This window comes from Salmo trutta, chromosome 7 (assembly GCF_901001165.1).
Source record: "Salmo trutta chromosome 7, fSalTru1.1, whole genome shotgun sequence".
In the NCBI taxonomy this organism is placed as follows: domain Eukaryota; kingdom Metazoa; phylum Chordata; class Actinopteri; order Salmoniformes; family Salmonidae; genus Salmo; species Salmo trutta.
The window spans coordinates 14,199,940-14,226,953 of NC_042963.1; the positions used below are offsets into that span (position 1 = coordinate 14,199,940).

General features: G+C 45.2%; 1 protein-coding gene and 1 long non-coding RNA gene across 5 annotated transcripts in view; both read left to right on the forward strand.

Annotated features, from left to right (window-relative positions):
* Nucleotides 1-21,555, forward strand: part of mon2 (MON2 homolog, regulator of endosome-to-Golgi trafficking) — a 46,549-nt gene extending 24,994 nt beyond the window's left edge. The window contains exons 14-35 of one of the 4 annotated variants that reach the window (XM_029758059.1): nt 463-644; nt 4,551-4,663; nt 4,820-4,924; nt 5,162-5,242; nt 5,412-5,576; nt 6,865-6,966; nt 7,738-7,740; nt 8,517-8,627; nt 8,924-9,099; nt 9,333-9,495; nt 9,710-10,003; nt 10,269-10,467; nt 10,974-11,629; nt 12,140-12,283; nt 14,643-14,660; nt 15,073-15,201; nt 16,231-16,421; nt 17,047-17,107; nt 17,210-17,333; nt 17,626-17,833; nt 20,358-20,440; nt 20,804-21,555. In XM_029758059.1, the coding sequence (XP_029613919.1) occupies nt 463-644; nt 4,551-4,663; nt 4,820-4,924; nt 5,162-5,242; nt 5,412-5,576; nt 6,865-6,966; nt 7,738-7,740; nt 8,517-8,627; nt 8,924-9,099; nt 9,333-9,495; nt 9,710-10,003; nt 10,269-10,467; nt 10,974-11,629; nt 12,140-12,283; nt 14,643-14,660; nt 15,073-15,201; nt 16,231-16,421; nt 17,047-17,107; nt 17,210-17,333; nt 17,626-17,833; nt 20,358-20,440; nt 20,804-20,967 (3,472 nt within the window). In that variant the 3' untranslated portion in view covers nt 20,968-21,555. The remainder of the gene's footprint in view (nt 1-462; nt 645-4,550; nt 4,664-4,819; nt 4,925-5,161; nt 5,243-5,411; nt 5,577-6,864; nt 6,967-7,737; nt 7,741-8,516; nt 8,628-8,923; nt 9,100-9,332; nt 9,496-9,709; nt 10,004-10,268; nt 10,468-10,973; nt 11,630-12,139; nt 12,284-14,642; nt 14,661-15,072; nt 15,202-16,230; nt 16,422-17,046; nt 17,108-17,209; nt 17,334-17,625; nt 17,834-20,357; nt 20,441-20,803) is intronic. The other 3 variants (XM_029758061.1, XM_029758060.1, XM_029758063.1) reach the window with 3 other exon arrangements.
* Nucleotides 21,556-21,909: 354 nt separating this feature from the next.
* LOC115196980 (uncharacterized) lies at nt 21,910-22,630 on the forward strand. The gene is made up of 2 exons (XR_003878940.1): nt 21,910-22,456; nt 22,555-22,630. It is a non-coding gene; the product is annotated as an uncharacterized LOC115196980 (long non-coding RNA).
* The last annotated feature ends 4,384 nt before the right edge of the window (nt 22,631-27,014 follow it).

Consider the following 27,014-nt stretch of genomic DNA (forward strand, 5'->3'; position numbering starts at 1 on the left):
TTTAATCAGCTTCTTGATATGCCACACCTGTCAGATGAATGGATTATCTTGGGAAAAGAGATGCTCACTAACAGGGATGTAAACAAATTTGTGCACAACATTTTAGAGAAATACTTTTTTTGTGCTTATGGAACGTTTCTGGGATCTTTTATTTCAGCTCATGAAACATGGGACCAACCCTTTACATGTTGGGTTCATATTTTGGTTCAGTAAAGTATCCCCTCAAAATAACTTGAAGGTGTGACAGGTGAAACTGAAGGTCAGTGTTAAGTTCAGGAGCAACCAAAGTTTTTCTTGAAGCTACAAGACCATAAGTTGTTGTGTAATGTGTCCGGTGATGAAACGGTATTCTGAGATGTATTTATTTTTTTCTCCACAAGGCAAAAAGTCCAAACGTTGCGGCAGCATTCCTCCGTGTTTGTTCCAAACCCATAACCCTCTGTGTGTCTCGTCCCCCTCCAGTACTGATGAGACGGCGACAGAGAGCATCCTGAAGGCGGAGCTGACCATGGCGTCTCTGTGTGGTCGTCTGGGCCTGGTCACGCCCCGTGACGCCTTCATCACAGCCATCTGCAAGGCCTCATTGCCCCCACACTATGCCCTGACTGTCCTTAGCAGTAACGCAACCAACCTCAACAACAAGGGTCAGTACCCCGAGGGTGTTTTGTGTGCGTTCATAGCTGTCTTCTCTCATGGCTTTGCTACATATAGTAGGGTATCAGCTCTGTGATAATTAAACACATGTGCCTCTGAGGAACTTGATAAAACAGTAGGTAGTTGTTTATGTGTACACTTAATTAGCAAGTCTCTCTGTGTGTACAGTGGCTTGCGAAAGTGTTCACTCCCCTTGGCATTTTTCCTATTTTGTTGTCTTACAACCTGGAATTAAAATAGGTTTTTGGGGGGTTTGCATCATTTGATTTACACAACATGCCTACCACTTTGAAGACGCAAAATATTTTTTATTGTGAAACAGAGAAATAAGACAAAAACACTGAACTTGAGTGTGCATAACAATTCACCCCCCCCCAAGTCAATACTTTGTAGAGCCACCTTTTGCAGCAATTACAGCTGCAAGTCTCTTGGGGTATGTCTCTATAAGCTTGGCACATCATAGCCACTGGGATTTTTGCCCATTCTTCTTGGCAAAACTGCTCCAGCTCCTTCAAGTTGGATGGGTTCCGCTGGTGTACAGCAATCTTTAAGTCATACCACAGATTCTCCATTGGATTGAGGTCTGGGCTTTGACTAGGCCATTCCAAGACATGTAAATGTTATCCCTTAAACCACTCAAGTGTTGTTTTAGCAGTATGCTTAGGGTCGTGGCCTGCTGGAAGGTGAACCTCTGTCCCAGTCTCAAATCTCAGGAAGACTGAAAAAGATTTCCCTCAAGAATTTCCCTGTATTAGGCGCCATCCATCATTCCTTTAATGCTGACCAGTTTCCCTGTCCCTGCCGATGAAAAGCATCCCCACAGCATGATGCTGCCACCACCGTGCTTCACTGTGGGGATGGTGTTCTCGGGGTGATGAGAGGTGTTGGGTTTGCGCCAGACATAGCGTTTTCCTTGATGGACAAAAAGCTCAATTTTAGTCTCATCTGACCAGAGTACCTTCTTCCATATGTTTGGGGAGTCTCCCACATGCCTTTTGGCGAACACCAAACATGTTTACTTATTTTTTTTCTGGCCACTCTTCCATAAAGCCTATCTCTGGAGTGTACGGCTTAAAGTGGTCCTATGGACAGATACCCCAATTTCCACTGTGGTGCTTTGCAGCTCCTTCAGGGTTATCTTTGGTGTCTTTGTTGCCTCTGATTAATTCCCTCCTTGCCTGGTTTGTGAGTTTTGGTGGGCAGCCCTCTTGGCAGGTTTGTTGTGGTGCCATTTCTTTCCATTTTTTAATAATGGATTTAATGGTGCCTGTGGGATGTTCAAAGTTTCTGATATGTTTTTTAACCCAACCCTGATCTGTACTTCTCCACAACTTTGTCCTTGACATGTTTCGAGAGCTCCTTGGTCTTCATAGTGCTGCTTGCTTGGTGGTGCCCCTTGCTTAGTGGTGTTGCAGACTCTGGGGCCTTTCAGAACAGAGGTGTGTTTGTGTGTGTAAATATATACTGAGATCATGTGACACTTAGATTGCATACAGGTGGACTTTATTTAACTAATTATGTGACTTCTGAAGGTAATTGCTTGCACCAGATCTTATTTAGTGGCTTCATAGCAAAGGGGGTGAATACATTTGCACGCACCACTTTTCCATTTAAAATGTTTTATAATTTTTTTTAAACAATTTTTTTTCACTTCACCAATTTGGACTATTTTGTCTATGTCCATTACATGAAATCTAAATTAAAAATCCATTTAAATTGCAGGTTGTAATGCAACAAAATAGGAAAAACACCAAGGGGGTGAATACTTTTGCAAGGCATTGTATGTGTGAGAGTGTTAAGCTCTAAAGCAGGGTTCATCAACTAGTTTCAGCCACGGCCCGGCGGCTGCCAGTTGGGGAACCCTGCTCTAGAGTCCTGACTGTGTGTGATCTCCATACTAACCACTGTGATACTCCACATACAGTGCCTTCGGAAAGTATTCAGACCCCTTGACTTTTTCCACATTTTGTTACGTTACAGCCTTATTCTAAAATTGATTAAATAAAAACAAATCTTCAGCAAATCTACACACAACCTATAATGACAAAGTGAAAACAGGTTTTTAGAAATGTTTGCAAATGTATTACAAATAAAAAAACAGATACTTTATTTACATAAGTATTCAGACCCTTTGCAATGAGTTTCGAATTGGGGCTCCAGTGCATCTTGTTTCCATTGATCATCCTTGAGATGTTTCTACAACTTGGAGTCTATCTATGGTAAAATCCATTGATTGGACATGATTTGGAAAGGCACATACCTGTCTATTTAAGGTCCCACAGTTGACCGTGCATGTCAGAGCAAAAACCAACCCATGAGGTTGAAGGATTTGTCCTTAGAGCTCCGAGACAGGATTGTGTCGAGGCACAGATCTGGGGAAGGGTACCAAAACATTTCTGCAGCATTGAAGGTCCCCAAGAACACAGTGGCCTCCATCAAATGGAAGAAGTTTGGAACCACCAAGACTCTTCCTGGAGGAGACCGCCCGGCCAAACTGCAATCAGGGGAGAAGGGCCTTTGTCAGGGAGGTGACCAAGAACCCGATGGTCACTCTGACAGAGCTCCAGAGTTCCTCTGTGGAGATGGGAGAACCTTCCAGGACAACCATCTCTGCAGCACTCCACCAATCAGGCATTTATGGTAGACTGACCTGGCGGAAGCCACTCCTCATTAAAAGGCGCATGACAGCCCGCTTGGCGTTTGCCAAAAGGCAACAAGATTCTCTGGTCTGAAGAAAACAAGATTGAACTCTTTGGCCTGAATGCCAAGCGTCACGTCTGGAGGAAACCTGGCAGCCTCATGCTGTGGGGATGTTTTTCAGCGGCAGGGACTAGAAGACTAGTTAGGATCGAGGCAAAGATGAAAGGAGCAAAGTACAGAGAGATCCTTGATGAATACCTGCTCAAGAGCACTCAGGACCTCAGACTGGGGTGAAGGTTCACCTTCCAACAGGACAATGACCCTAAGCACACAGCCTGGACAATGCAGGAGTGGCTTTGGGACAAGCCTCTGAAGGTCCTTAAATGGCCCAGCCAGAGCCCGGACTTGAACTCATTTGAACATCTCTGGAGAGACCTGAAAATAGCTGTGCAGCAACGCTCCCCATTCAACCTGACAACGCTTGAGAGGATCTGCAGAGAATAATGGGAGAAACTCCCCAAATACAGGTGTGCCAAGCTTGTAGCATCATACCCAAGAAAACTTGAGGCTGTAATCGCTGCCAAAGGTGCTTCAACAAAGTACTGAGTAAAGGGTCTGAATACTGTTTTTGCTTTGTCATGAGGGGGTATTGATGAGGGGGAAAAACTATTGAATCAATTTTAGAATAGGACTGCAATGTAACAAAATGTGGAAAAAGTCAATGGATCTGAATACTTTCCGAAGGCACTGTATATCATTAATCCTGGCTATGCCTGAACTGTTTCCCTGTTCCATCTGTTTAGTAGCACCAAGATGAATGTGTTGGGGGGGGGGATACACAGACAATTACAAACACTCTCTCACACGCAGTCACAAACATGCCCTTTCTCTCTCACACTTACACACACACATACTTTCACTCACACAGACACACACACACACACTTTGCATATTTGGTGTGAGAGAGAACTCGCAAATTGGCTTCAGCAGGATGGGTGTTTGCCTTAGGAGTTAATTAATCAAGTCTAGCATGTAGCTGGCTTGTCTGTCACTCAGTCTGGTGTATGAATGGAAATGACTCATGTTATTGTCATCAGAGTGTCTGTCTGAGTTACATTGTGAGGAGAAAAAAAAAATACAAGACTCATTTCAACTAAGGAGTAAATATATTGATTGACCTCCAAATGATTTAGTCCTTGTGGTCGTTGCTTTCGTTGAAGACTCTAAATAAATGTGTGTGTGTGTGTGCTCCACAGCCTACTCTATTCAGGGCCAGAGTGTGCAGATCATCAGTCCCTCTAGTGAGTCTCATCAGCAGGTGGTGGCTGTGGGACAGCCTCTCACTGTACAGCCCCAAGGCACTGTGGTGGTAAGGGACCTCTACACAACATTACTACAACAACACAACTAGAGGGCACATGTTAGACGTTCACATAATACAGTACAGACAGTAGTGTGATATAACGGTGTCTCTCTCTCTCTCTCTCTCTCTCTCTCTCTCTCTCCCGCTCTCTTTCTCACTCAGCTGACTGCTAAGAATATCCAGTGTATGCGGACCCTGTTGAACCTGGCCCACTGCCACGGGGCAGTGCTGGGTACCTCCTGGCAGCTGGTGCTGGCCACACTGCAGGTACACTACCGCCATACTGTACCCACCACACAAACACACTGGCACAGCTCTACAGTGTATTAAAGCCATGCCTGGATTTCCTGTCTTTTTCGGCCATTGACAAGCCTAAATATTTAAATACATTTTTTTATGGTATATCGGAAGTGGTCTGAGTGAATCGCTCTCTTTGACTTTTCTCACCACCTTTTATGCTCTTCCTGTTCTCCATCTATCTCTCCCTTTCCTCTCCTCTCCCAGCACCTGGTGTGGATCCTAGGCCTGAAGCCTGGGGTTGGAGGTGCTCTGAAGCCTGGTCGTGCAGTAGAGGGGCCCAGCACGGTAAGACTCTATCGCCCTGCCTTACGCAGTCACGCTGTAACGAGTCAAATTCTCTGCATCAATTAGCAACAACTCCCATAGGGTTTCATTGGCTATTCGCTACTGCTCTTCAGCACACCAGCTTCACCGTTCAGCTCTCTGACTCCCCCGTGTTGTCTGTGCGTTACAGGTGCTGACCACGGCTGTGATGACAGATCTGCCTTTCATCTCCAACATCCTGTCGAGACTCTTTGAGAGCTCCCAGTACCTAGATGACGTGTCACTGCATCACCTGATCAATGCACTGTGCTCCCTCTCTCTGGAGGCTATGGAGATGGCCTATGGAACTAACAAGGTAATTACTTCACAGGTACTTCATTATTGTAGATGTAGCCAGAGCGACAACGTATGACCTCTCTGTCTTCTGCATGAGCCTTGAGTTACTTAATGTGTATTAGAAACCGGGTAGTTTGGGTCCTGGATTTTGATTGGCTGGAAGCTGTGGTATATTTAAGCAAGAAGGCCCGAGGGGGTGTGGTATATGGCCAATATAGCACGGCTAAGGGCTGTTCTTAAGCACGACGCAACAGGGAGTGCCTGGTTACAGCGCTTAGCCGTGGTGTATTGGCCGTATACCACCTTATAAACTGGGTGGTTCGAACCCTGAGGGCTGATTTGGCTGACAGCCGTGGTATAACAGACCCTATACCACGGTATGACAAAACATTTATTTTTACTGCTCTAATTACGTTGGTAACCAGTTTATAATAGCAATAAGGCACCTCAGGGGTTTGTGGTATATTACCAATATACCACGGCTAAGGGCTCCATGCTGTATCCATCCTCTACAACATCCGTAGAGTACGACCCTACCTCACACAGGAAGCGGCGCAGGTCCTTATCCAGGCACTTGGCATCTCCCGTCTGGAATACTGCAACTCGCTGTTGGCTGGGCTCCCTGCTTGTGCCTTCAAACCCCTGCAATTTATCCAGAACGCAACACCTGGTGTTCAAGCTTCCTAAGTTCTCCCACGTCACCCCGCTCCTCCACACACTCCACTGGCTTCCAGTCGAAGCTCGCATCCACTACAAGACCAATGTACTTGCCTACGGAGGCTATGTCCAAACCCTACACCCCAACCTGAGCACTCCGTTCTGACACCTCTGGTCTCTTGGCCGTCCCACCCCTACGGGAGGGCAGCTCCCGCTCAGCCCAGTCCGAGCTCTTCTCTGTCCTGGCACCCCAATGGTGGAACCATCTTCCACCTGAACCTAGGACAGGAGAGTCCCTGGCCATCTTCCGAAAACATCTTAAACCCTACCTCTTCAAAGAGTATTTGAAATAATTCCAGAAACCCCCCTCGCACCCCATCCTCACCCTGACCCCCACCGCCACCCCTCCTCCCCTTTTCAAAAAAGCCTTTTGTGAACTAACACTCACACTTGACCCCCCCATGCCTACTATTCCTGTGAAATGCAGTTGTCCCACCTAGCCATCTTAAGATGATGACTAAAATGCCAAATGTATCCAGGCGGGTGGTATATATGGCCATATACCATACCTCCTTGGGCCTTTTTATTGTTTTAATACCTATATCCACCAAACCAATCACCCCTGTGTTCTGTCGTCGTCCTGTGTCAAGGAGCCGTCTCTATTTGCGGTAGCCAAGCTGCTGGAGACGGGCCTGGTCAACATGGACCGTATAGAGATCCTGTGGAGGCCCCTCACTGGACATCTGCTGGAGGTACGTCTTCCAGTAACCATCTATAGACCACATTAGACCTTTTTAAAGAGGAGGGTAGTGAAATGGTAGACTGTGTGCAAGTCCGTTTCTGTTCTCTTGCCAACTCCTTCTGCAATTGTTATGCCTTGACAAAGAGCACAGATGGATCTAGGGCCAGGTTAGTGAAGTGTTTTTTTTTGGGGTGGGGAGGGCTATGCTGTAGCCTGTAGGTGTATGTCCTTCAGTACGTACATTTCAAGCCCTCTCGTATCATGGTAGGGACTCTTCCATTTCTAATGCTGTGAGTGGCATCTGTCCCCTATTTAGTGATAGTGTTATAGCTTTACAGATGCGGTCCAATATATTGCCACCCTTACACGATTCACTGTTTCTTCTAAAATAAATTAAAATGGTGTATTTGTTTGATTTACAACTACACAAGACCAAGAAGAACTATATATATATGCAATTGTGATTTTTCATTGTCAAAGGCCTGGACTAAATGATTCAAAATTAGAATTAATTTGGTTGGAGATGAGTGATTCTTGTTTGTGTGTAATTGCAGGATGTATACAGGGTGAAAATATCCATTCAAGCAGTTTTGAAGAGAACGGAGCACTCTGCTTCATTGCACTCCATTGTGAAGTGCCAGGGTGCCAATATATTTGACTGCATCTGTATCTGTGGCAGTTCTGTGTGTATGGGTGTGTGTTTGTCTGAAACCAACGGTTCCTCTTTAAGTTGTCTTTTCTCTATCTCCCTCTCTTTTGCAACCCATGTCTGTTTTTGCAGAAGGTAAGCTCGGAAACTTCTCCCAATCATTTGCTTTCTCTCTCTTTCTCTCTTTCATTCCGTCTGTCTCTCCGCCTGCAATCAAGGTGTTGGAGCTGAGAGTTTGCGATGTGCAGCTTGCGACAGATTTCTGTTTGCTTCGCTGTTAACGTTTGATCAAAATTGCCTCGCACACATGAGTTGCATTTCTGGAACTCTGTTTTTGTTTGTGTGCATACTATGCACATACCTGCACATTTTAATGCATCTTACCTTATCATCGCTAATGATATGCCAGCCTTTCTAGGCCAGTCACACACTTGTTTGACGTTGGCCAACAGGTAGACAACACAGACACTTGTGGGCTGTGAAGGGGGAGTGCTGATGTGGCATCTCATTCACTGGATCTAACAGCCCAGGGGAATAGTGAAATGTGCAGCAATGCAAAGCAACGAAAGCTGGCTGATTTTTACCAGAGCTTTCATGATTACGTGTCTGTCAAATGGAATGACCTGATTTTCACTGTTGTGCGAGTAGAAAATCACAGGCATACATTCTGTTTTAACCACCTGCTGTGAGAAACGGGTGGGCATACTGTTTGAACTGCCCCTGACTCAGATCCCTTGCTCTCTCTATCAATATCGCTCTCTTTCTTTCTCTTTTCTCTCTCTCTCCCCCGCTTTCTCCCCACTCTCTTTCCCCCTCCTTCTGCAATGCTTGTGTGTGTACTGTGTGATGTCTGATCTCTCTCTCTCTTTCTCTTCCTGTGTGTGTGCCCTACCCAATGATGTTACCTGCAGGTCTGCCAGCACCCCAACGCCAGGATGAGAGAGTGGGGGGCTGAGGCTGTTACCTCCCTCATCAAAGCTGGCCTGGCCTACAAGCACAACCCCCCTCTAGCACAGAACCAGGTACTGCTACTACCCCATCTCTCTCATCTTCACCCAGTTACATAGAACCCAAATACAGGAAACTACTGTACACTATGCTATCTAGAAGTCGGGTGGCTGTTACAATGGAAGGTGATTAGATGACTTGCTATTAGTCGGATTCACCATACCAACCCACCCACACATAGTTGACATTATGTCTTAAGGCAGTGGTTTGTGTGCTTGTCGTTGTTTATGTATTATAACCACTTCCTACTCTCTCCCTCTGTCCCTTTTCTTTCTTTCTGTCTCTCTTTCTCTCACTGTCCCTCTGTCAGAGGCTGCAGCTCCTGCTGTTGAACCCTCTGAAGGAGCTGTCCAACGTGCTCCATGCAGACATCCGTCAGAAGCAGCTGGAAAGCGTGCTGCAGATCCTCCAGAGCCAGGGAGACAGTCTGGGTCCAGGCTGGCCCTTAGTGCTGGGGGTCATAGGGGCCATCCGCAACGACCAGGGGTGAGAGGGAGAGGGGGGGGGGGTAGCATTGAAAAGGGAGAGGGCGAGAGACTGGGGATGGACGATGCAGAGGGAAAAGCTCCGTGATCCATATTTAAAAGCTGAGATGTAGCCCTGTTTAACACCTATTTCATCTTAACCTGCTGTATTTTCTCTCTTGTCCAGTAGTAGGCTATTCACTCTGTGTTTTATGTCGGAGTCTGACAAGTGTCTGTCTGTCCCCTGTCGCCTAGAGAGTCGTTGATCCGAACAGCCTTCCAGTGCCTGCAGTTGGTGGTGACGGACTTCCTCCCCACCATGCCTTGCATGTGCCTCCAGATCGTAGTGGACGTAGCCGGCAGCTTCGGTCTACAGAACCAGGAACTCAACATCAGCCTCACCTCCATAGGACTCCTGGTACAACCGCAGCATATTGCATATATTGTTTTATATTCTGTATTGTATTGAGTTTTTACTTCATTCTAGTTCATATTGCTGCTGCGGTTATACAAAGTTTATACTTGCTGCTGCGTCCCCTCAAATCGTTACCTTTTTCTAGTATTTCAACATGATCTTTTGAAAGTGACTAGTGATTTAATCAACCTCTCTCTCTCCCCGTTTTCCCCAACAGTGGAACATCTCCGACTACTTCTTCCAGAGGGGCGAGGCCATCACCCAGGATCTAGAGAGGGAGGAGGCCGCGCTGCAGAAGCAGGCTCAGGAGAAGGGCGAGCCCCTGAACAGGCCCTTCCACCCGGCCCCTCCCTTCGACTGCCTTTGGCTGTGTCTATACGCCAAGCTGGGCCAGCTGTGTGTGGACCCCCGGCCCGCCGTCAGGAAGAGCGCCGGTCAGACCATGTTCTCCACCATCGCTGCCCACGGCACCCTGCTGCAGCAGTCCACCTGGCACATCGTCGTCTGGAAGGTACTCAGTTCAGCCAGTCACAATGATCATAGACAAAGTCAGTCTTGAATGGTGCATGGCTGTAGACTCCTGTGGCGTACTGAAAGGTTGTCAAATGTTCAGTCACTGGCCCTCGTCTGTCATGGAATTGTACTTTTGGGATCTATCAGTTTAATGATCATACGTGATCAAGTGCTGCAGCTAGTACTTTATACCCACCTTAATGACCATCTGCCCTGTGGCCGTCCACGTCGACTCCATTTTTTTTATGTCTGTGTATAACCAGGTGCTGTTCCACCTGCTGGACTGTGTGAGGAAGTCTTCCACCACGGCTGACAAGGAGAAGATTGAGTCAGGGGGCGGGAACATCCTCATCCACCACTCACGGGACACGGCTGAGAAACAGTGGGCGGAGACCTGGGTGCTGACGCTGGCAGGGGTGGCTCGTATCTTCAACACCAGGAGATACCTGCTGCAGCAGCTAGGTGTGACCGTGTTTAACTGTTCTTCTGGGGACGTTTTGTTAGTCCCCACAGGGTCAAATGCTATTTCTAGGGGGGTTAAGGTTAGAATTAGTGTTAGGGTTAGAATTACGTTAAGGGTTACGGTTCGGCTTTAGGGTTAGGTGGTAGGTTTAGGATTAGGGTTAGGTTTTTGAGTAAGGATTAGGGGTTAGGGAAAATAGGATTTTGAATGGTACTGAGTTGTGTGTCCCCACAAGGTTAACTGTACAAGACTGTGTGTGTGCCTGCATCAGTTGCCTGCCACTGTAGATAGATATGATCTCATAAAATCATCAGTCAGTCTAGTCAGTTGACAATGGTAAATAGTAATGATCTTGTGCTCTACGTACTCCTCCTCCTGTCAATACATTTATCTCCACGCATCTTCAATACAATACCTTTTAATACTATACAGTCAATACGGTACCTTTTTTTAATAAATTTAGCCCAACAATGACCTCTTATCTGATCGTGTGTCTACTCCACAGGTGACTTTTTCAAGGCGTGGGAGGTGCTGCTGGACCACATCCAGTCTGCTGCCCTCAGTAAGAACAACGAGGTCTCCCTGGCCGCACTCAAGTCCTTCCAAGAGATCCTCCAGATCGGCACGCCCGTCAAGGACTCCGCCATGCCCACCGAGGCCCTCGCCCTGGCCGTGATGGGCGTCCCCCCTGTCCTCATCGACCCCCTCAGCGTCTCGGGACCCGGCAGACACCTGCTGCGCTCCGACTCCATGCTCGAGAGGCTGACGCGCTACAATGGAGCCGAACTCCAGGCCCCTCCCCAGGGGGAAGAGTCAGCGCTGGAGGACGCAGCTCTGTGGTGGTCGGCGTGGAACACCTGGTACCGGACGGGCACGGAAAGCACGAGGCCCCCTAGTGGAGGGACGGGGACAGACAGACCCTCCTTCGTCCCCAGCCAACCCTTCCTGACAGCGTTAGTCCAGATCGTCCCTGCCCTCTACCAGCACATCGAGACTGGCTTCAGCATGGAGGACCTGAGGAAGCTGGGGGTGATCCTCCACGGGGCCGTGTCCATACCCATCAGCAGCGACGCCTCGCCCTTCATCCTGCCCTCCTACACCGAGGCTGTCCTCACCAGCCTGCAGGAGGCCGTGCTCACAGCACTCGACGTGCTGCAGAAGGTGGGTGGGCTGCCACACCAGATACGTTACAACTTAGTTTTTTATGAAGGGTGGTTATATGGGCGGCAGGTAGCCTAGTGGTTAGTGTTGGGCCAGTAACTGAAAGGTTGCTGGATCGAATCCCCGAGCTGACAAGGTAAAAATCTGTTGTTGAACAAGGCAGTTCCCCGGTAGGCCGTCATTGTAAATACAAATAAAAAATATGAACAGCCAAAGGCATTTTCCAGGTGCTGATTTAGCTAGTAGTTTGATCCACATACTGTTCAAAGCTCAAAGGCTCCCTTTTGAGTAGATGTTTCTTCTTTGTCTTTGTCCTCTGTGTTATAGAAACAAGCATGGCAATTTTGTCATTTTTATTTTTCTCCTACACTTAATATGTGCTATTGAGGCTAATATCCGATTGTGGGGATCATGTTTAACATGATCCCCTGATGGGAGTCAGTGGTGACTGAGGTTTCCTGGTTCTAGTGAGGTCAGTAGTAGGTAAGGTTCCTGTCTCTTCCTCTGCAGGCCATCTGTGTGGGCCCAGAGAGCCTGCAGGTCATGTACCCGGCCATATTCGAACAGCTGCTCCTCTTCGTCGAGTTCTCCTGCAAGCCCCCCCAGTACGGCAAGCTGGAAACCAAACATGTGGCCAACGCTAAATACAACCAGGTAACGAATCACAATCTCTCTCTCTACCGTTGTCTTTCTCTATTGCTTTGTGTGCAAGTTTGTCTTCCGCTCTCCTTCAAGCGTTCTCTCTTTCTCTCTCGTTGTCGATGTCGGATATTTTCATTTAATGGAATGTTGTTGAATTTTTTCGATGCCAGTCATCTGTTTCTCTCCAGATTTTCTGAGCATGGTCATTCCCCCTCTCTGACTTTCACGAAGCTCCTCCCGTTGCTTTTGTCTGGTCCTCATTGTGCCCTGCCCTTCCCTATTGTCCTAATCACATGACACATAGCTGGGTCTTTCAAACCGCATCTGCAGCCCTAAACCATCCCTCTTCTTTCTCTCTCTCATCCAGCACGCTAGCTCTTCAGGCTGGTAGCACGCTAGCTCTTCAGGCTGGTAGCACGCTAGCAGTTAGGTTACTTTTTTTCGGTTTTCGGCAGGTCACAGACCAAATTCACGATTCTTCCCTTTTCTCAAAATGAAGGACAAATGAGACCCAATGAAATCTACGTTTTATTGATTCACTTATGTCGTACAGCCCCTGTTTTTTTTGTAGGTTAGTTGAGAATGCTTTCTTTGTTCACACTAAGTTCAAAACAGAAGGGAATCTTTAAAACAGGGTTAGGCAACTAGATTCATACTTGGGAACAGATTTTCCTGTTTTTGATTTAACACATTTTAAGCTGAATTCCTGGTGATTTTACAGTATTTTTTTGGGACCAAAAACTAAAATCCTGAATACACAGTGCAGGGAAAATGTATTTGCCCCGTTTCTGATATTCCCCCCCAAAAATGGGCATATTTTTGATAGTGAATGTTATCAGATCTTCAACCAAAACCAAATATTAGATTAAGGGAACCTGACATTACAAATAGCAAAACATGGCCTGACATTCTCCTGTAGAAATTCTCTGATGCAGAGCAGAATTCATGGTTCCTTCTATTAAGGCAATTTGTCCAGGTCCTGAGGCAGCAAAGCTTTTCCAAACCATCACACTACCACCACTATGCTTGACAGTTGGTATGAGGTTGTTACTGTGGAATGCAGTGTTTGGTTTTTGCCAGGCATTTTCGTCCAAAAAGTTTACTCAAATTTGCCTGGAAGATCATCAAGACTCTTGGAAGAATGTTTCCTAAGTATAACTTTTTGGATGACATGGGTCCCATTTATGCATGGCAAAAACCAAACACTGCATTCCACAGTAACAACCTCATACCAACTGTCAAGCATAGTGGTGGTAGTGTGATGGTTTGGAAAAGCTTTGCTGCCTCAGGGCCTGGACAAATTGCCTTAATAGAAGGAACCATGAATTCTGCTCTGTATTAGAGAATTCTACAGGAGAATGTCAGGCCAGCCCTCTGAGCATAGCTGTGTTTCGGCAAGACAATGATCCAAAACACACAATCATGTCTACATGAAAATGGCTAAAAAGCAACACATTTTACATTTTGGAATGGCCTAGTTAAAGTCCAGACCTAATCCCAATTGAGATGTTGTGGTAGGACTTGAAACGAGCAGTTCATGCTTGAAAACCCAAAGATGTTGCTGAGTTACAGCAGGTCTGCATGGAAGAGTGGGACAAAATTCCTCCACAGCAACGTGAGAGACTGATCAACAACTATAGGAAGTGTTTGGTTGGAGTCATTGCATTTAAAGGTGGCACAGCCAGTTATTGCATGTAAGGGGGCAATTACTTTTTCACACAGGGGCATTGGCTTTGCATAACTTTGTTTATGAAATAAAGTATGTAACTGATGTGTTATTTGTCTACTCAGGTTTCCTTTATTTAATATTAGGTTTTGTTTGAAGATCTGATAACATTCGCTTAGAAAGGGGGCAAATACTTTTTCAAGGCACTGTGTGTATATATATTTATTACTATTATTATAGATTTCTTTTACTAAAAACTTTGGGGGGGACAAAAAAATACTCGCAGGCCGCCTGTTGCTGACCCAAGCTTTAATAAAAAGCTAGGATCTTACTCAGTGTTTTTCTAACTCACACTTACAAAGAAATACTGACTACAAATAAATACTGTCAACTGGTGTACCAGTTCCTTTTTTTATATTGATGAGCTGGTTTGTTTTCATGGTGGTGGCAGAATCAGCTATGCTAATTAACGCTACGCTACGCACTCACTCGGAAGTAAAAGCTCCGAGTCTGTCAGTTGACCTGTCAGTCATTTATACTGTCACTTCGTCAGTCTGTTGTTCAATCAAACCATTAACAAACATGATTGTCACGGTCAGTGGCGACAAGTTGGTATAAGAACGCCAGGCGCCAGCAAACAAGTTAATTCTCATCTTCTGATTGTTCTGTTTTTGTGTCGTACTATCCATCTGGATCAACCTTTAGATCCAACTGTTTGCACCGGTGAGTTACCACCTCCCTTCTTCAGCCCCTTTTAGTACTCTTACTCAACTGTATTCAGCTGTGTACTACTGCTCAATGGTCCCATCGCTACTACAGTAGGTCTTACCATGCAGTGGGTGAAAAGCCTCATCTACATCACACACTCCATGTTACCTACCCCTCTTTGTTCTGTCTGCCACTAACAAGTGGTTATGCCTCTATCTGTCCCTACTACCTACCTGTCCATCTCATCCTTATATCACTTATCTTCCTGACTGTGTTTGGGTGTCGTCCATATTTGTAGATGTTTTTCTATTGCAAGTTTTATGGTGCTTTGGTCCTCTTAGTATTTACGTAGAGGGGGGTTCTCAGCTTTAGTTAATCCCACTCTCTCTTTCTTGCTCTCTCGTTCCTTTTCTGTCTTTCTCTACAGGCGGAATGGGTTGCCTTAAACTACGTGCCCTTTGCCGAAAGGTCCTTGGAGGTGGTGGTGGACCAGTACCACAAAACAGCCTGTCACAAAGCTGTCATCAACGAGAAAGTCCTTCAGAACATCATCAAGGTACTGTCTCCAACATTACCATCAAGACATATAACTTTGTTTATAAGTGTTTGTGTAAACGGAGTAGCTCGGAAACTGGAACTCCTAGTTGTGGTTGTGGAGCTACTCCCTAATGTGAGATGTTTACACCATTCTGAATATATTATATATCTCCTATTGGAGCCCATCATCATACTCCAGTCGCTAGTGTTTCTGTCATAAACGAGCTGCTCTTTGTCGTGGGGAAACAACATCCCTTCACAAAGCTGTCAGGTGTTCCTCTGTTTCCTGTGGGTCAATGGCATCCCAAGTTCTTTCTCATTGAGGCCTGATGTATGTGTGTGGGACCATCTGACCACTCTCTTCCAGTATCATCTTATTAAAGCAATTCCCAAAACTAGAAGAGTACTCTGCCAAGAACTCATTAAGAGTTTCCCTATGGATATGTTCAAACCAACCCCCATCCTCCCCTCTCTCTTTCTCTCTCTCCTGAGAAAGGTCATAACCATAAAACCTTGGGGGAGCCCACTGTGTATGGAAAAAGGGAGCCGTTTGTCACAAAGACGGTCTGTTTCTGTTCCGTTACTTATTTTTCCATGAAAAAAAGAAGGAAAACATCAATGCCTCAACAGCTCCAGTTGTTTAGTTGCGTCCGTGATTGATGTTACATCTCTAGGTCTCTGTGTCATTACTGAGCCCCCCCCCAGTGTTCCTCTGAGTCTGTCAGTGTAATTGTTCAACTGCACTAGCAGATCTGGCACCAGCCATGTCCATATGTTGTAGACTCCCATTGTGTTACCATCGCCCCTCCCCCTCTTGTCACAGAGACTCTGAGATAATGTGTAGCATATTCAATCACACTGCATCTAAATATTAACCTTAGTGATCTTATTCCCCCCCACACACCTGCTCTCTCCTTGGATCCTGAGGAAATAGCCTGGAAATGGAGGCTAGGTGTTGGCTAATGCACCAACAGACCTGGCAACCAGTCTTGTCCCTACATTGAAGACATTGGGTTCTAACCCCGTCGTTTCTCTCCATCCTCCATAGACCCTGCGGATGCCCCTGGGCCTGAAGTATGCGTGTCCGTCAGAGAGCACGTGGAAGCTGGCCGTGTCATCCCTGCTCAAGGTGTTGTCCATCGGGCTGCCCGTGGCCCGCCAGCATGCCTCCTCTGGGATGTTTGAAACCATGTGGCCAGAGCTGGCCAACGCCTTCGAAGATTTCCTCTTCACCAAAAGGTAGGTACCCCCTTTTCTCAGACAGTTCATCTAAAATATCTGAGGCACTCCCTTTTACCTTTTTAAAAAGCTTGCGTTGTGTATTGGTATTTCCTTATTCAAAGATTATTTTTATTTTTTTTAAGGTCCAGTATGTAGCTTTCTGGGCAACCTGATCAAATTCACATAGAAATGAAAGTTGTAGATCTGTTATTCTCATTGAAAGCAAGTCTGATTCGTTCTGTGTGTGCTATTTCTATGCTTCCCATTCTTAAGTTTTCGCTTCTGAGTCTTGTTAGTATTGGTGTTGTACACCAGGTTCAAACAGCTGAAGATTCGATATTTTGGGATATTGAAAATATATTTCACAGCGGTTTAGATTGTACAATGATAATCTACACTTGCTTGTTTTGTCACATAAACTGAAATTAGGCAAACGTTACATAATTTTAGCAACCAGGGAATGGTGGCGTGATTTCTCCATATTGCGCCTTTAAAGCAAGTCTGACAGACTGACATTTTGATGCACCTGCATCTTCCTCAGTCTGGGAAACGGTCATTGATTCAGTATAGACCATGCATGGAGGAAGGGGCTTGATTAGCAGTAAAGCAGTAGCTGATTCACTGCATTTCTGTTGTTTTACAGCACACCTCCAGACAATGTGTCCATCCAGGAGTTCCAGAAGAATGAAGCCATTGACGTTGAGGTGAAACCTGACTTCATGTCAAGCAACCTTTCAATTAGATTACTGCATTTATTACCTACCCGTCACGGAGGTCTGTTTGTGTCCTCTCTGTGTGTTCTGTAGGTGGTGCAGCTGATCAGCACGGAGATTTTACCGTTTGCCAACTTCATCCCCAAAGACTTTGTTGGTCAGATTATGACCATGCTAAATAAAGGATCCATTCACTCACAGTCCTCCTCATTTACAGGTAAGAAAACACTGGGTCAGAATTACCCACTCTTATTCCCAATACCTCATGCTTTTTCCACCGAAGATTACCAAACGTGGGCCATACCTTCTTTTTTTTCTCTCTCTCCAAATACCTTTTTATTCTGCTGGCAACAACAGGATCAGATTTTTCTTTATTTACTGATACTATAATTAATAACAATAGCAAATATCTAGCATCACCTAAAGAAAATAACAAGATGCGCTTTACTGTGTAGCACTGATCCGTTCTACTGCATCCCCTCTCAGCACGTCTTTTCTACCATCCACAGAGGCAGAGATAGATGTGCGGATGCGGGAGGAGTTCTCCAAGGTGTGTTTTGAGACGCTGCTCCAGTTCTCCTTCAGTAACAAGGTGTCCACGCCCCAGGAGGGCTACATCTCCCGCATGGCCCTCTCCGTGCTCCTCAAGAGGTCCCAGGACGTGTTGAGGCGCTACGTGGATGATGAGAGGCTGAGTGGACGCTGCCCGCTGCCCAGGTGAGTCCACGAACACCACTAAAACAATAGCCCTAGAAGACCATCGTCAACTCTCTACGACCCCCCCCCCCCCCCCCAGGATAGGGATGTAATAGAGGGTAAACACACCAAAACCCAGCCCATTTTGATTTTGTGAAGAGTGTTTATGCTCCTATTACACAGAATTAGCATTCAACTTCAGGGCTTACACTGGAACTTTAGCTGAGAACTGGCAGCAGTTTCTCCGTCCATGTTCCTCTGGGTTCTCTCTCATTCTTTCTTTCATTCTCTTGGTATTCATACGGGGTAGATTCAGGCAATTCCAAGGTAACAGTGACTCTGAGACACAGATTTGTCACTTTAAAATGTATGTCAAACAAAAACCAATGATTGCAAAGTTAAACAAACTATACAACTATGCACAATGACTACTTTTAACAATTTCCACTGAATATTGTACAAAAACACATTTACTTGAAGAACAGTGCAGAAGCAAAGTTTGGTAACGGAATGACAGCACAAACAGCACAAGGCGTCATTCCGTTACCAAACTTTGCTTCTGCACTGTTCAAGTACATGTGTTTTTGTACAATTTTCTGTGGAAATTGTTCAAACTCGTTCTTATGCATAAAGTTGTGTGGTTTGTTGTCCCCCACGATGAAGTCTCCGCTCGTCCGTCCGTTCGTTAGTCACGCACGATATCTCAGACAGCACTGGCCCAATTTTGAAGAAACTTGGGTGAATGATGCATCTTGCCATACAGATTCGGCTTTGCAAAGTTACACTGATTGGCCAAAGGCGGGAACTATAGTAATTAACTGAAATTTGTGTGTCAAACCAGAGAGGAAGCGAGAGGGGTACAGTAACTGGGAGCAAAATCTGTCTTCTCCAGCAGGTGGTGTTTTTTTATAGATTTTTTTATTTATTTTTTGCTCACTAAGCGAGGAGTTTTTTGTATGGAGGTCAATGAGAGTGTCGAATTTGGTTAACAAAAATTGTAATGCCTTATTTCCTATGTGTGGCTTATTTGATTGAATAGAAGTTTCATAGTGCTTAGGTTGTTATGAGTGTACTGATAAATAGGACACGTCACAACCCGGCAACTTTATATTGGAGTTGTGCCGGTTGTTCAGTGGTGTAAAGTACTTAAATACAAATACTTTAAAGTACTACTTAAGTCATTTTTTGGGGGTATCTGTACTTCACTATTTATATTTTTGACAATTTTTACTTCTACTTCACAACGTTCCTAAAGACAATAATGTACTTTTTACTCCATACATTTTCCCTGACACCCAAAGGGTACTCGTTACATTTTGAATGCTTAGCAGGACAGAAAATAGTCCAGTTCGCACACTTATCAAGAGAACATCCATGATCATCCCTACTGCCTCTGATCTGGCAGACTCACTAAACACAAATACTATGTTTTTAAATGATGTCTGAGTGTTGGCGTGTGACCCTGGCTATCCGTAAATAAAATAAAAACAAGAGAATTGTACCGTCTGGTTTGCTTAATATAAGGAATTTTTAATTATTTGAACTTTTACTTTTGATACTTAGGTATATTTAAAACCAAATACTTTTAGACTTAGTAGTATTTTACTGAGTGACTTTCACTTTTACTTGAGTCATTTTCTATTAAGGTATCTTTTACTTTTACTCAAGTATAAGAATTTTAGTACTTTTTCCACCATTGCTGTTTTCACATGTGTATCTGCCCTCTCTCTCATTGGCTAGAATGTTCCCACCTGATCTTGCCTCCTCCTGACTTCCTTCTAGTCTGAGTACCAGTCTCTTTAGCAAACATTCCACTCCTTGCTGCTCCTTGTCATTGCCAAAAAGTATTTGGCACACGACATGGAGTACAGGGTAACTGCCTTCCATTTTTTTAGACATTTATTTTCATTATTAGAGCGGCCACTTGAGTATCTGGTCAATATAATGGATCATCTGTGGTCACACACAATAACTGGAAATATGTTAGTCACACATGCTATCTCAATTGGCCCAAAGGCTGCATCATTCGTGAGGGACGACATGTTTTACTGTTGCTTTGTGCAACTTTGGAATCATTGGTTTATATACATTTTTAAAGTGAAAAATCTGAGTCTGTGTCACTCTGTTACTGTGGAATTGCCCGTTCCCCGGTTGATGCACTGTCATCCAAAAATGTATACTGTGTTGGTTTACCATTGCAGCGTAGCGTAACCGTCTTTTCACAGTCTTCCGTAGTGGACAGAGGATGACGCTTGGTTGTCAACTTCTCAGGCTAATAGCATAATCAAATGGGCATCCTTCAGATACACGTTTCTGTTTTCAAACTGCCCCCTGTCCCTTTTCTCTGTGGTCTTTCTCTATTACTTAAGCAAATGCCGCACTGACTGTAACAAATGACATATTCAGGCCTGCTGCTGCAAATAGGGCTTTAATTGATGGGTGCTCATTGTATGGCCCCCTGTTTGGTTCTGAATGCAAGTTATATTTAAATGCACAACATTAATATGTAAGTACAATTATTCCATTCCTTATATTTTATTTCTAGGCAACAGGTGACCGAAATCATCTTTGTCTTAAAAGCTATCAGCACTTTGATGGACTCGCTTAAAAAGACCCAGCCAGAAAACGGTGAGTAGAAATAAAGAACTTCGAAAACAGACACAGATATCATTATTTTACTAGAGGCATGCAAAAGTGCCCTTGAGGTTGTTTATATTGTAATTTATCCAGACAAAAAAAACATTTACCTCTTCATTTCTAATGAAAACAATGATTTATTTAATTGCTTTCTCTTTCACATCTCTCTTCCTCTCCTTTCCACTCTTCTGTCTCTTCTTCTCTGCTTTCATCTCATCTGTCCTCCACTCCCTTGCCTTCCTCTCTCCTCTGCCCTCCTCCCTCTCATCTGTCCTCTTCCCTCTGCCTCTCCTATCCCCACATCTCCTATTCATTGCACATATTCCCCATCCCATGGTGTGTGCCCCCCTACAGTGGATGGGACCACATGGGCCCAGGTGATTGCTCTGTACCCTACCCTGGTGGAGTGCATTACCTGCTCCTCTTCTGAGGTCAGCTCAGCGCTGAAGGAGGCCTTGGGGCCCTTCAAAGACTTTATGCAGCCCCCCGTCTCCAGAGTTCAGAACGGAGAATCCTGACCAGACCAACCCCCTTTTTATAATGAAGGAATTCCTAATGAATGTGTCCTCCTGAGACCGAAACATCCACTTGTTCATACAAGTGGACAGAGGGATAGACGGACGGGCTCTTTTACTCCATGTGAGCCCATCTAACAGACAGTAACCCGTGGTAACTGAGCTCCCCCCACGACGACGACTGACCTGCTACACATGACATCATCAATGTATGCTTCTAAAACACTTTTGTTGATGCCACCTCCCATTCTTATTCTGACTGGCTGGACTTGTGTATTAACTGCTACAGTAAAAAAAAAAAAAAAGTTTTCTTTGGGTTTCGTTTGTTTTATTTGGATTTCCTGAAAGGAGAGTCGATGTACAGTGTGTGGTGACAGTGTTGATGATGTAATTAAGAAAAAACAAAGTACTTGGGCTATATGGATCTTTAAGAAGAGGGGGTGGGGGGGGTGTATGGATTACCTTTTGTGACATTTTCAACAGCCAGGATTTTATTAAAAATCTTACTGTAACATTCCATGTAATCTATTAGCCGACGTGAGAAGGGATGTATTTGTCTGTGTAAAATAAATGGGACAGTTCAACAATCAATTATTTGATTTCTCTGTGTGCCTCAGTGATGTCCTGTCCTTGACCCTGTATATGATTTGAATGTATTCTCCGTGTCATTTTCTTAATCATGTGAGATTGTATTTGAGTTTGCTTAGTCTCAGAAATCCCAAACCTAGTTTACGCTGGAACGTGGTTTACATTCTGGGAGTCTTGCGTGACTAAAATATAGAAAATACATTTCCCACAATCCTAAACGAGTTCTGAATGACTGATTTTCCTTATGAACTGTAACTCAGTAAAATCTTTATTGCGTGTTGCGTTGATATTTTGGTTCAGTATACAACCAGTTAGCAAGTCGGAAATGTCCTAGTTCCCGACTAGCACGTCAACGCGGCATTCTATCCAATCTATATTGGGCAAGCGCAAGAATGTTTTATTTGGTTGCGATTATGTATCTTCAAGGTGACAGTTCGCAAAAACGAGTGTTTCATTGTTGCGACAAACTGGAGTTTGTGTTGAGTCAAACGAGGGAGAGGACGGAGCGTTATCTGGTGCACAGAGGAAAGGAGGAGGAGGAGTAGACTAGGGGTTGTCTTGGGCGGGGTTTCCCTCAAATTTCAACTCTGCTCATGAGACGACTGTCTGCTCAGGAGGTCGGATGAACATAACCCAGTCCCAGTCGTCTGGAACCGTATGTATCAGATCGGAATTTATGGATGACAAATGTGTTCGTTCTAATTTGCAAATGTTGTCTTGTGAGTGCTGCTATTTCAGTGTGTTCTATCGGCATTTGACCATGTACTGGCTGAGGTAGTAGTTTGTGCTGTTGGTTGGGTTATGACATTGCCTGCTATGGAGATGACTGCGCAAACTACTGCCTTGCTAGTGCTGGTATTCCACTTCAAGCCGAGGAGTTTCCTGTTTATTCGTTTTGAAAAAGGTAAAGCTAAATATATGTTAGTTGTAACAGCTACGTTGTTACATTGTAACTGTGGAAGTACTGTATTGTTGCAACAATCTTTCCGTTTTGTCTTACAGCTCCAGAGGTGGCAGTAAGTGGTAGCGATTGGAATTTTTAACTCAAATAAAATCAGTTTTTTTCAAGGTGTAAAAAGCTGCTTGTGTCTAATTTTTTTGCATGTCACATATCATTGATGAACTACAGCTTTTTGGAAATAATTTTTTATATCCTTCATTACTTTGATCTGGTTGCCTTTTTAATTGCATATTATCTAGGCTATCATGTATGGTTTTACAGGGAAATGCATGCAAGTGCCTTTTTTTCCGATTGGTTTGAGATACTAATTTAAAAAAAAAAAGTTGATTGTACACCAGGGATAAAAATGTGGACCAAAAAGTCATATTTTGTATAGATATTGAGTTTCACCCTGAGGCAAAGTGGCTGCTGTCTCTCCAATCTGGAAAGCATGTAGGTCACGCTTTTGCTATATGATCGGCGGGAGCTGTGACGTGGCGCCCCTACTGCCCACTGGTAAAACTGGAACTGGCCTGATACAGCCTGCAGGCAGGCTACATTTATGGCTAACCATAACGTCCTTTGTTGATGTTTAGCATACCATCGGTCACTGGAGGGAGAGGGAGCAATATTGCAACACGTGACATCTTATTGTAAGCAAACCATCTAGAGTAGAGGTTCTTAAACTCGGTCCTCAGGACCCCAAGGAGTGCACTAATCATTAAGCTTTGATCATTTGAATCAGCTGTGTAGTGTTAGGTCAAAAAACTAAACGTGCACCCCTTGGGGTCCCGGGGCCAAGTTTGGGAAACGCTGGTCTAGAGGCAGGTGGCCAATTTAACCAAGGCACGTTGATAGAAAATGTGCAGTGTTGTTCCTTTGGCACCACTGACTGACCTCGCAATCTGACTCACTTAAGTCATCATCAGACTGCCCGACGTGCCACAGCCAGACACATTTGCAGTATTTAGGCTACAGTGTGTACTACAGAGAGCCTACACACATGAACCACGTGGCCAATGCAGCTCAGCACAGGGCTTTACCATTGTGTCTCTAAAAACAGAGTTGTGACTGGTTGCTGATGTGGGTCATGCATTGTGAGTTACCCTCTTAAACCCTAGCTAGCTGCTGTCCAACTGCACCCAGTAGCATCTGCCTGTGCTGTGCTGAGCCCTGAATCAGTATGGCAGCCAAGTCTTGTGATGGAGGGGGGTGGGGACTGGAATGGGTAATGCGTTTTTGATAGGCTGCAGTAGCAGGCTGCAAGCCCCAGTCTGAAACTGTGCAGGCTGAAGTCCTCTAGCAGGAGTTCAGATTCAGAGCTGCCAGCCTCAGCCAAGACAGAGCCTGTGTCTAAAATGGCACCCTATATAGTGCACTACTTTTTGACCAGAGCCCTATCGGCCATGGACAAAAGTAGTGCACTTTATAGGAAATAGGATGCCAGCGTCAGCCCACACAGAGATACTGTGTTTTGCTCTCCTTTGTGAAGCTGCTGTTCTGACTGAAGTTTGGGTCCTACGACACTTGACCTTCCTACATTGACACGCTGCAATATTTATGATTTCACCATTTATCATACATTACGGTGCTGGCAGATATATGTTCATTTTTAGGGCACCATTTTCGCCAGAACCTTTTAGTAATAGAGCTTGGGAAGGATCGATAGTGTGTGGAGAATTCTGCAGGGCCAGGACTGCCTACCTCCTTTTATTGCCAAGATGGTTATGTCATCCAGTCCTCTTCAGAGAGAGCTTACACATGGGTATCAACAATATTGAACACTGGTGTGCTGATCTTTCCTTTACTGATTCAGTTGGCTGCGCCATGCCAGGAACATAATCAGCAATAAAATCAGCACTAATATAACGTGGCAGAAGTTAGAAATAACCAACCAAAAGACATTGTGAAAGCAATCAAATACTTTCTGCCTCAGCTTTCCCAGTGATGGCAAACTAAAGTGTGTGAAGTAAAGATCAGTCAGAATGAGGCAGTGCGGGTAGCTATAGGGTACTGTAGGAGTTATGGACAGCCTCTCCAGCTCAGCCTATCCAGCCCCAGTCATCCATCTTGTGTGGACGTTCACATTTGAGTCGGGCTGCAGATAAGTCAGCTTCGTTCCGTTCAGACCCCAAGGCAATAAATTAGAGCCCATTCCCTGTGGAAAATCAGCCTGCTCCCTCCTATGATTATGATCACATCTGCACCCTGGAACAGAACCGTGTACCGCTGCCTCCCCTGCTACACCTTCTGATGGACCGGACTGGAGGATCTGCCTCTTTGTGTGTAAACTAAACATTCTCTACATTCCCCACATGCCTTTGCATTGCTAACAACACTAACATTAGTCAAAAGGAAAGGTGTCCTGAAAGCACAGACAAAAGGGAAGACAGGACAGGTGGCACTACAAAACTCCAACAAAGACATGACGTCCACAAATGTTTCACTTTTTAGAGCTTTTCGCTTTCTCTGGCCCTGTACCCCAAAATATCGAAACCCTTATAGGTTTCAACATTGGTTTCAAGCATTAACTATAATATAGTGCAACTTCAACAGTGGGACTGTAACACTTGCTGTAAAGGCCCAATTCAAATGTAGGAAATGTACACCTTTCCTGCACTCACCTTTCCTACGCACTTCTCAGTAGTTGGTGTTCAGATTTATAGAACTACTGCTCAACCCTTATCGTATTCAGCGCACACAAGGGAACCTCGCCTTCAAAATCCCTTTACCCACCTGCATAAGGTAAGTCTGAATACCAACTACTGAGAAGTGCGTAGGAAAGACATACATTTACTTAGTCTGAATCGCGCACATGCCTCACATGTGACTGTGCCCCCCTCCCTCACTCTGCTCCCATTTTCCTCTAGCTGGGGGACTCAAAATATCTATCCAGTTTCCCTATACAGTCATTGATTCAGTTATTGATTGTGAGGTGCCTACTGCCTGCCTGGGTGTACCTGTACCCTCATCGCATTCACAGCGGCAGGCAGGGATGATGAGAATCGACCCTTGCCTTGCTTAGTCAGCTAGCTACTCCCTTGGTTCTCTGCTGTGGAGCTATGTGACGACCTTGGAAAAACAATTCACCCAGACGAGAGTGACTGACTGTGTCATCGCTGTTAAACAATCTGGACCACACACGCATGGGGAGAGTAGGAGTGGATTGCCAGATCAATGCTGGTCTGACTGTTTGGGAATGGGTGGGGTAAGGGTTATGGACCAGATGGCTCTCAGACTCCTGCAGAGGACTTGGGAGTGTCAGACTCCCACTACAGCACTTTGATATCCAATATAGATTGTCTGTGTGCGTATGTACATGGGTGGATGGGTGTGTGTGCATATTTTAATCACTACTCAAGGATAGGATAATGTGGTCTGATAATAACAATACAGTATAACGGCCACTGCTGCTCCATAACTCAAGGTTACTTACGTAACCCCAGTTCTATGTGTATATGAGTGAGATGTCACACTATGGGATTTGCCTGGGCGTGTCCAGAGGTTCAAAGTATCCAATCACACAGCATCTGTTGTGACAGACAACTAGAGTGGCGAATGAGGTAAGCCCCTCTCCTCCATAAACGTAGCCACTCGCCCGCCAACTGGTCATTGTCAAGCATGCCTCTCTTCCTTGTGCTCTTGCGAGCAGGGAAAAGTGGTAAGACATTTCACTCATATTCTCATAGTAACCTTGAGTTCTATTTCAAATTCTCGTTTTGATGTCTAACTATGGGATATGGCCAACTCCTGTAACACAGACATGCTCTCCGAGGGTAGTACCAACAGCATTGCTCCAAAGAAGGTGCAGTGACATCAAGTCGGTAAAGACCTCATAAAAGTATGAGGGGTGGCCACACATTAAAAAATGCAAATCTCCCATAAGGAGATCCCTTAAAAACAGTGCCCAAGAGGTAGCCTTCTGAGCTGTAACTATTGCTATTAAATTGTCCAATACAATATCCTCCACTATCCAAAGATAGCTGTTAATAAGGTAGGGCGCCTCCCATTACAGAAAAATACAGGGGTCGTTGCCGCTGTAGCGCAATACTCTTGCTTTTATCCAAGAAAATGCGCTGGGCGCCTGCTGGACACCAATGGTGGAGACACCCTACTTCTGTAAACGATAAGAGCGGTGGGTGTAACCACAAGCTCCAGCCTGCTACAAGACGGTTGCCGCTGACCCTAGGCATAAAGGAGGTGTTTAGGTACCAAGGTATCCAGGAGGACCCCGGGGCAAACTGAAGGCACGAACGGTGGGCTGACAGTGCATGCAGCCCACTCACTTGCTTTGCAGGCATAAGATAGATGGCAAAGCTGGTTAGAATATAAAGATTACAATTCAACACTTTCCAGCGGCTCAAAAGGCTGCCATGGGAAAGCCTCAAGCACAATAGACGGTCCCATGTGACGGGCTAAAGGCTTGGAGACTGGTTTTGCGTAAGCAACGCACACCCTCAAAAACAACAACAGAGTGTTACCCTACTGTGTAACAAGACCTGCATGACAGGCGAGATAGCAA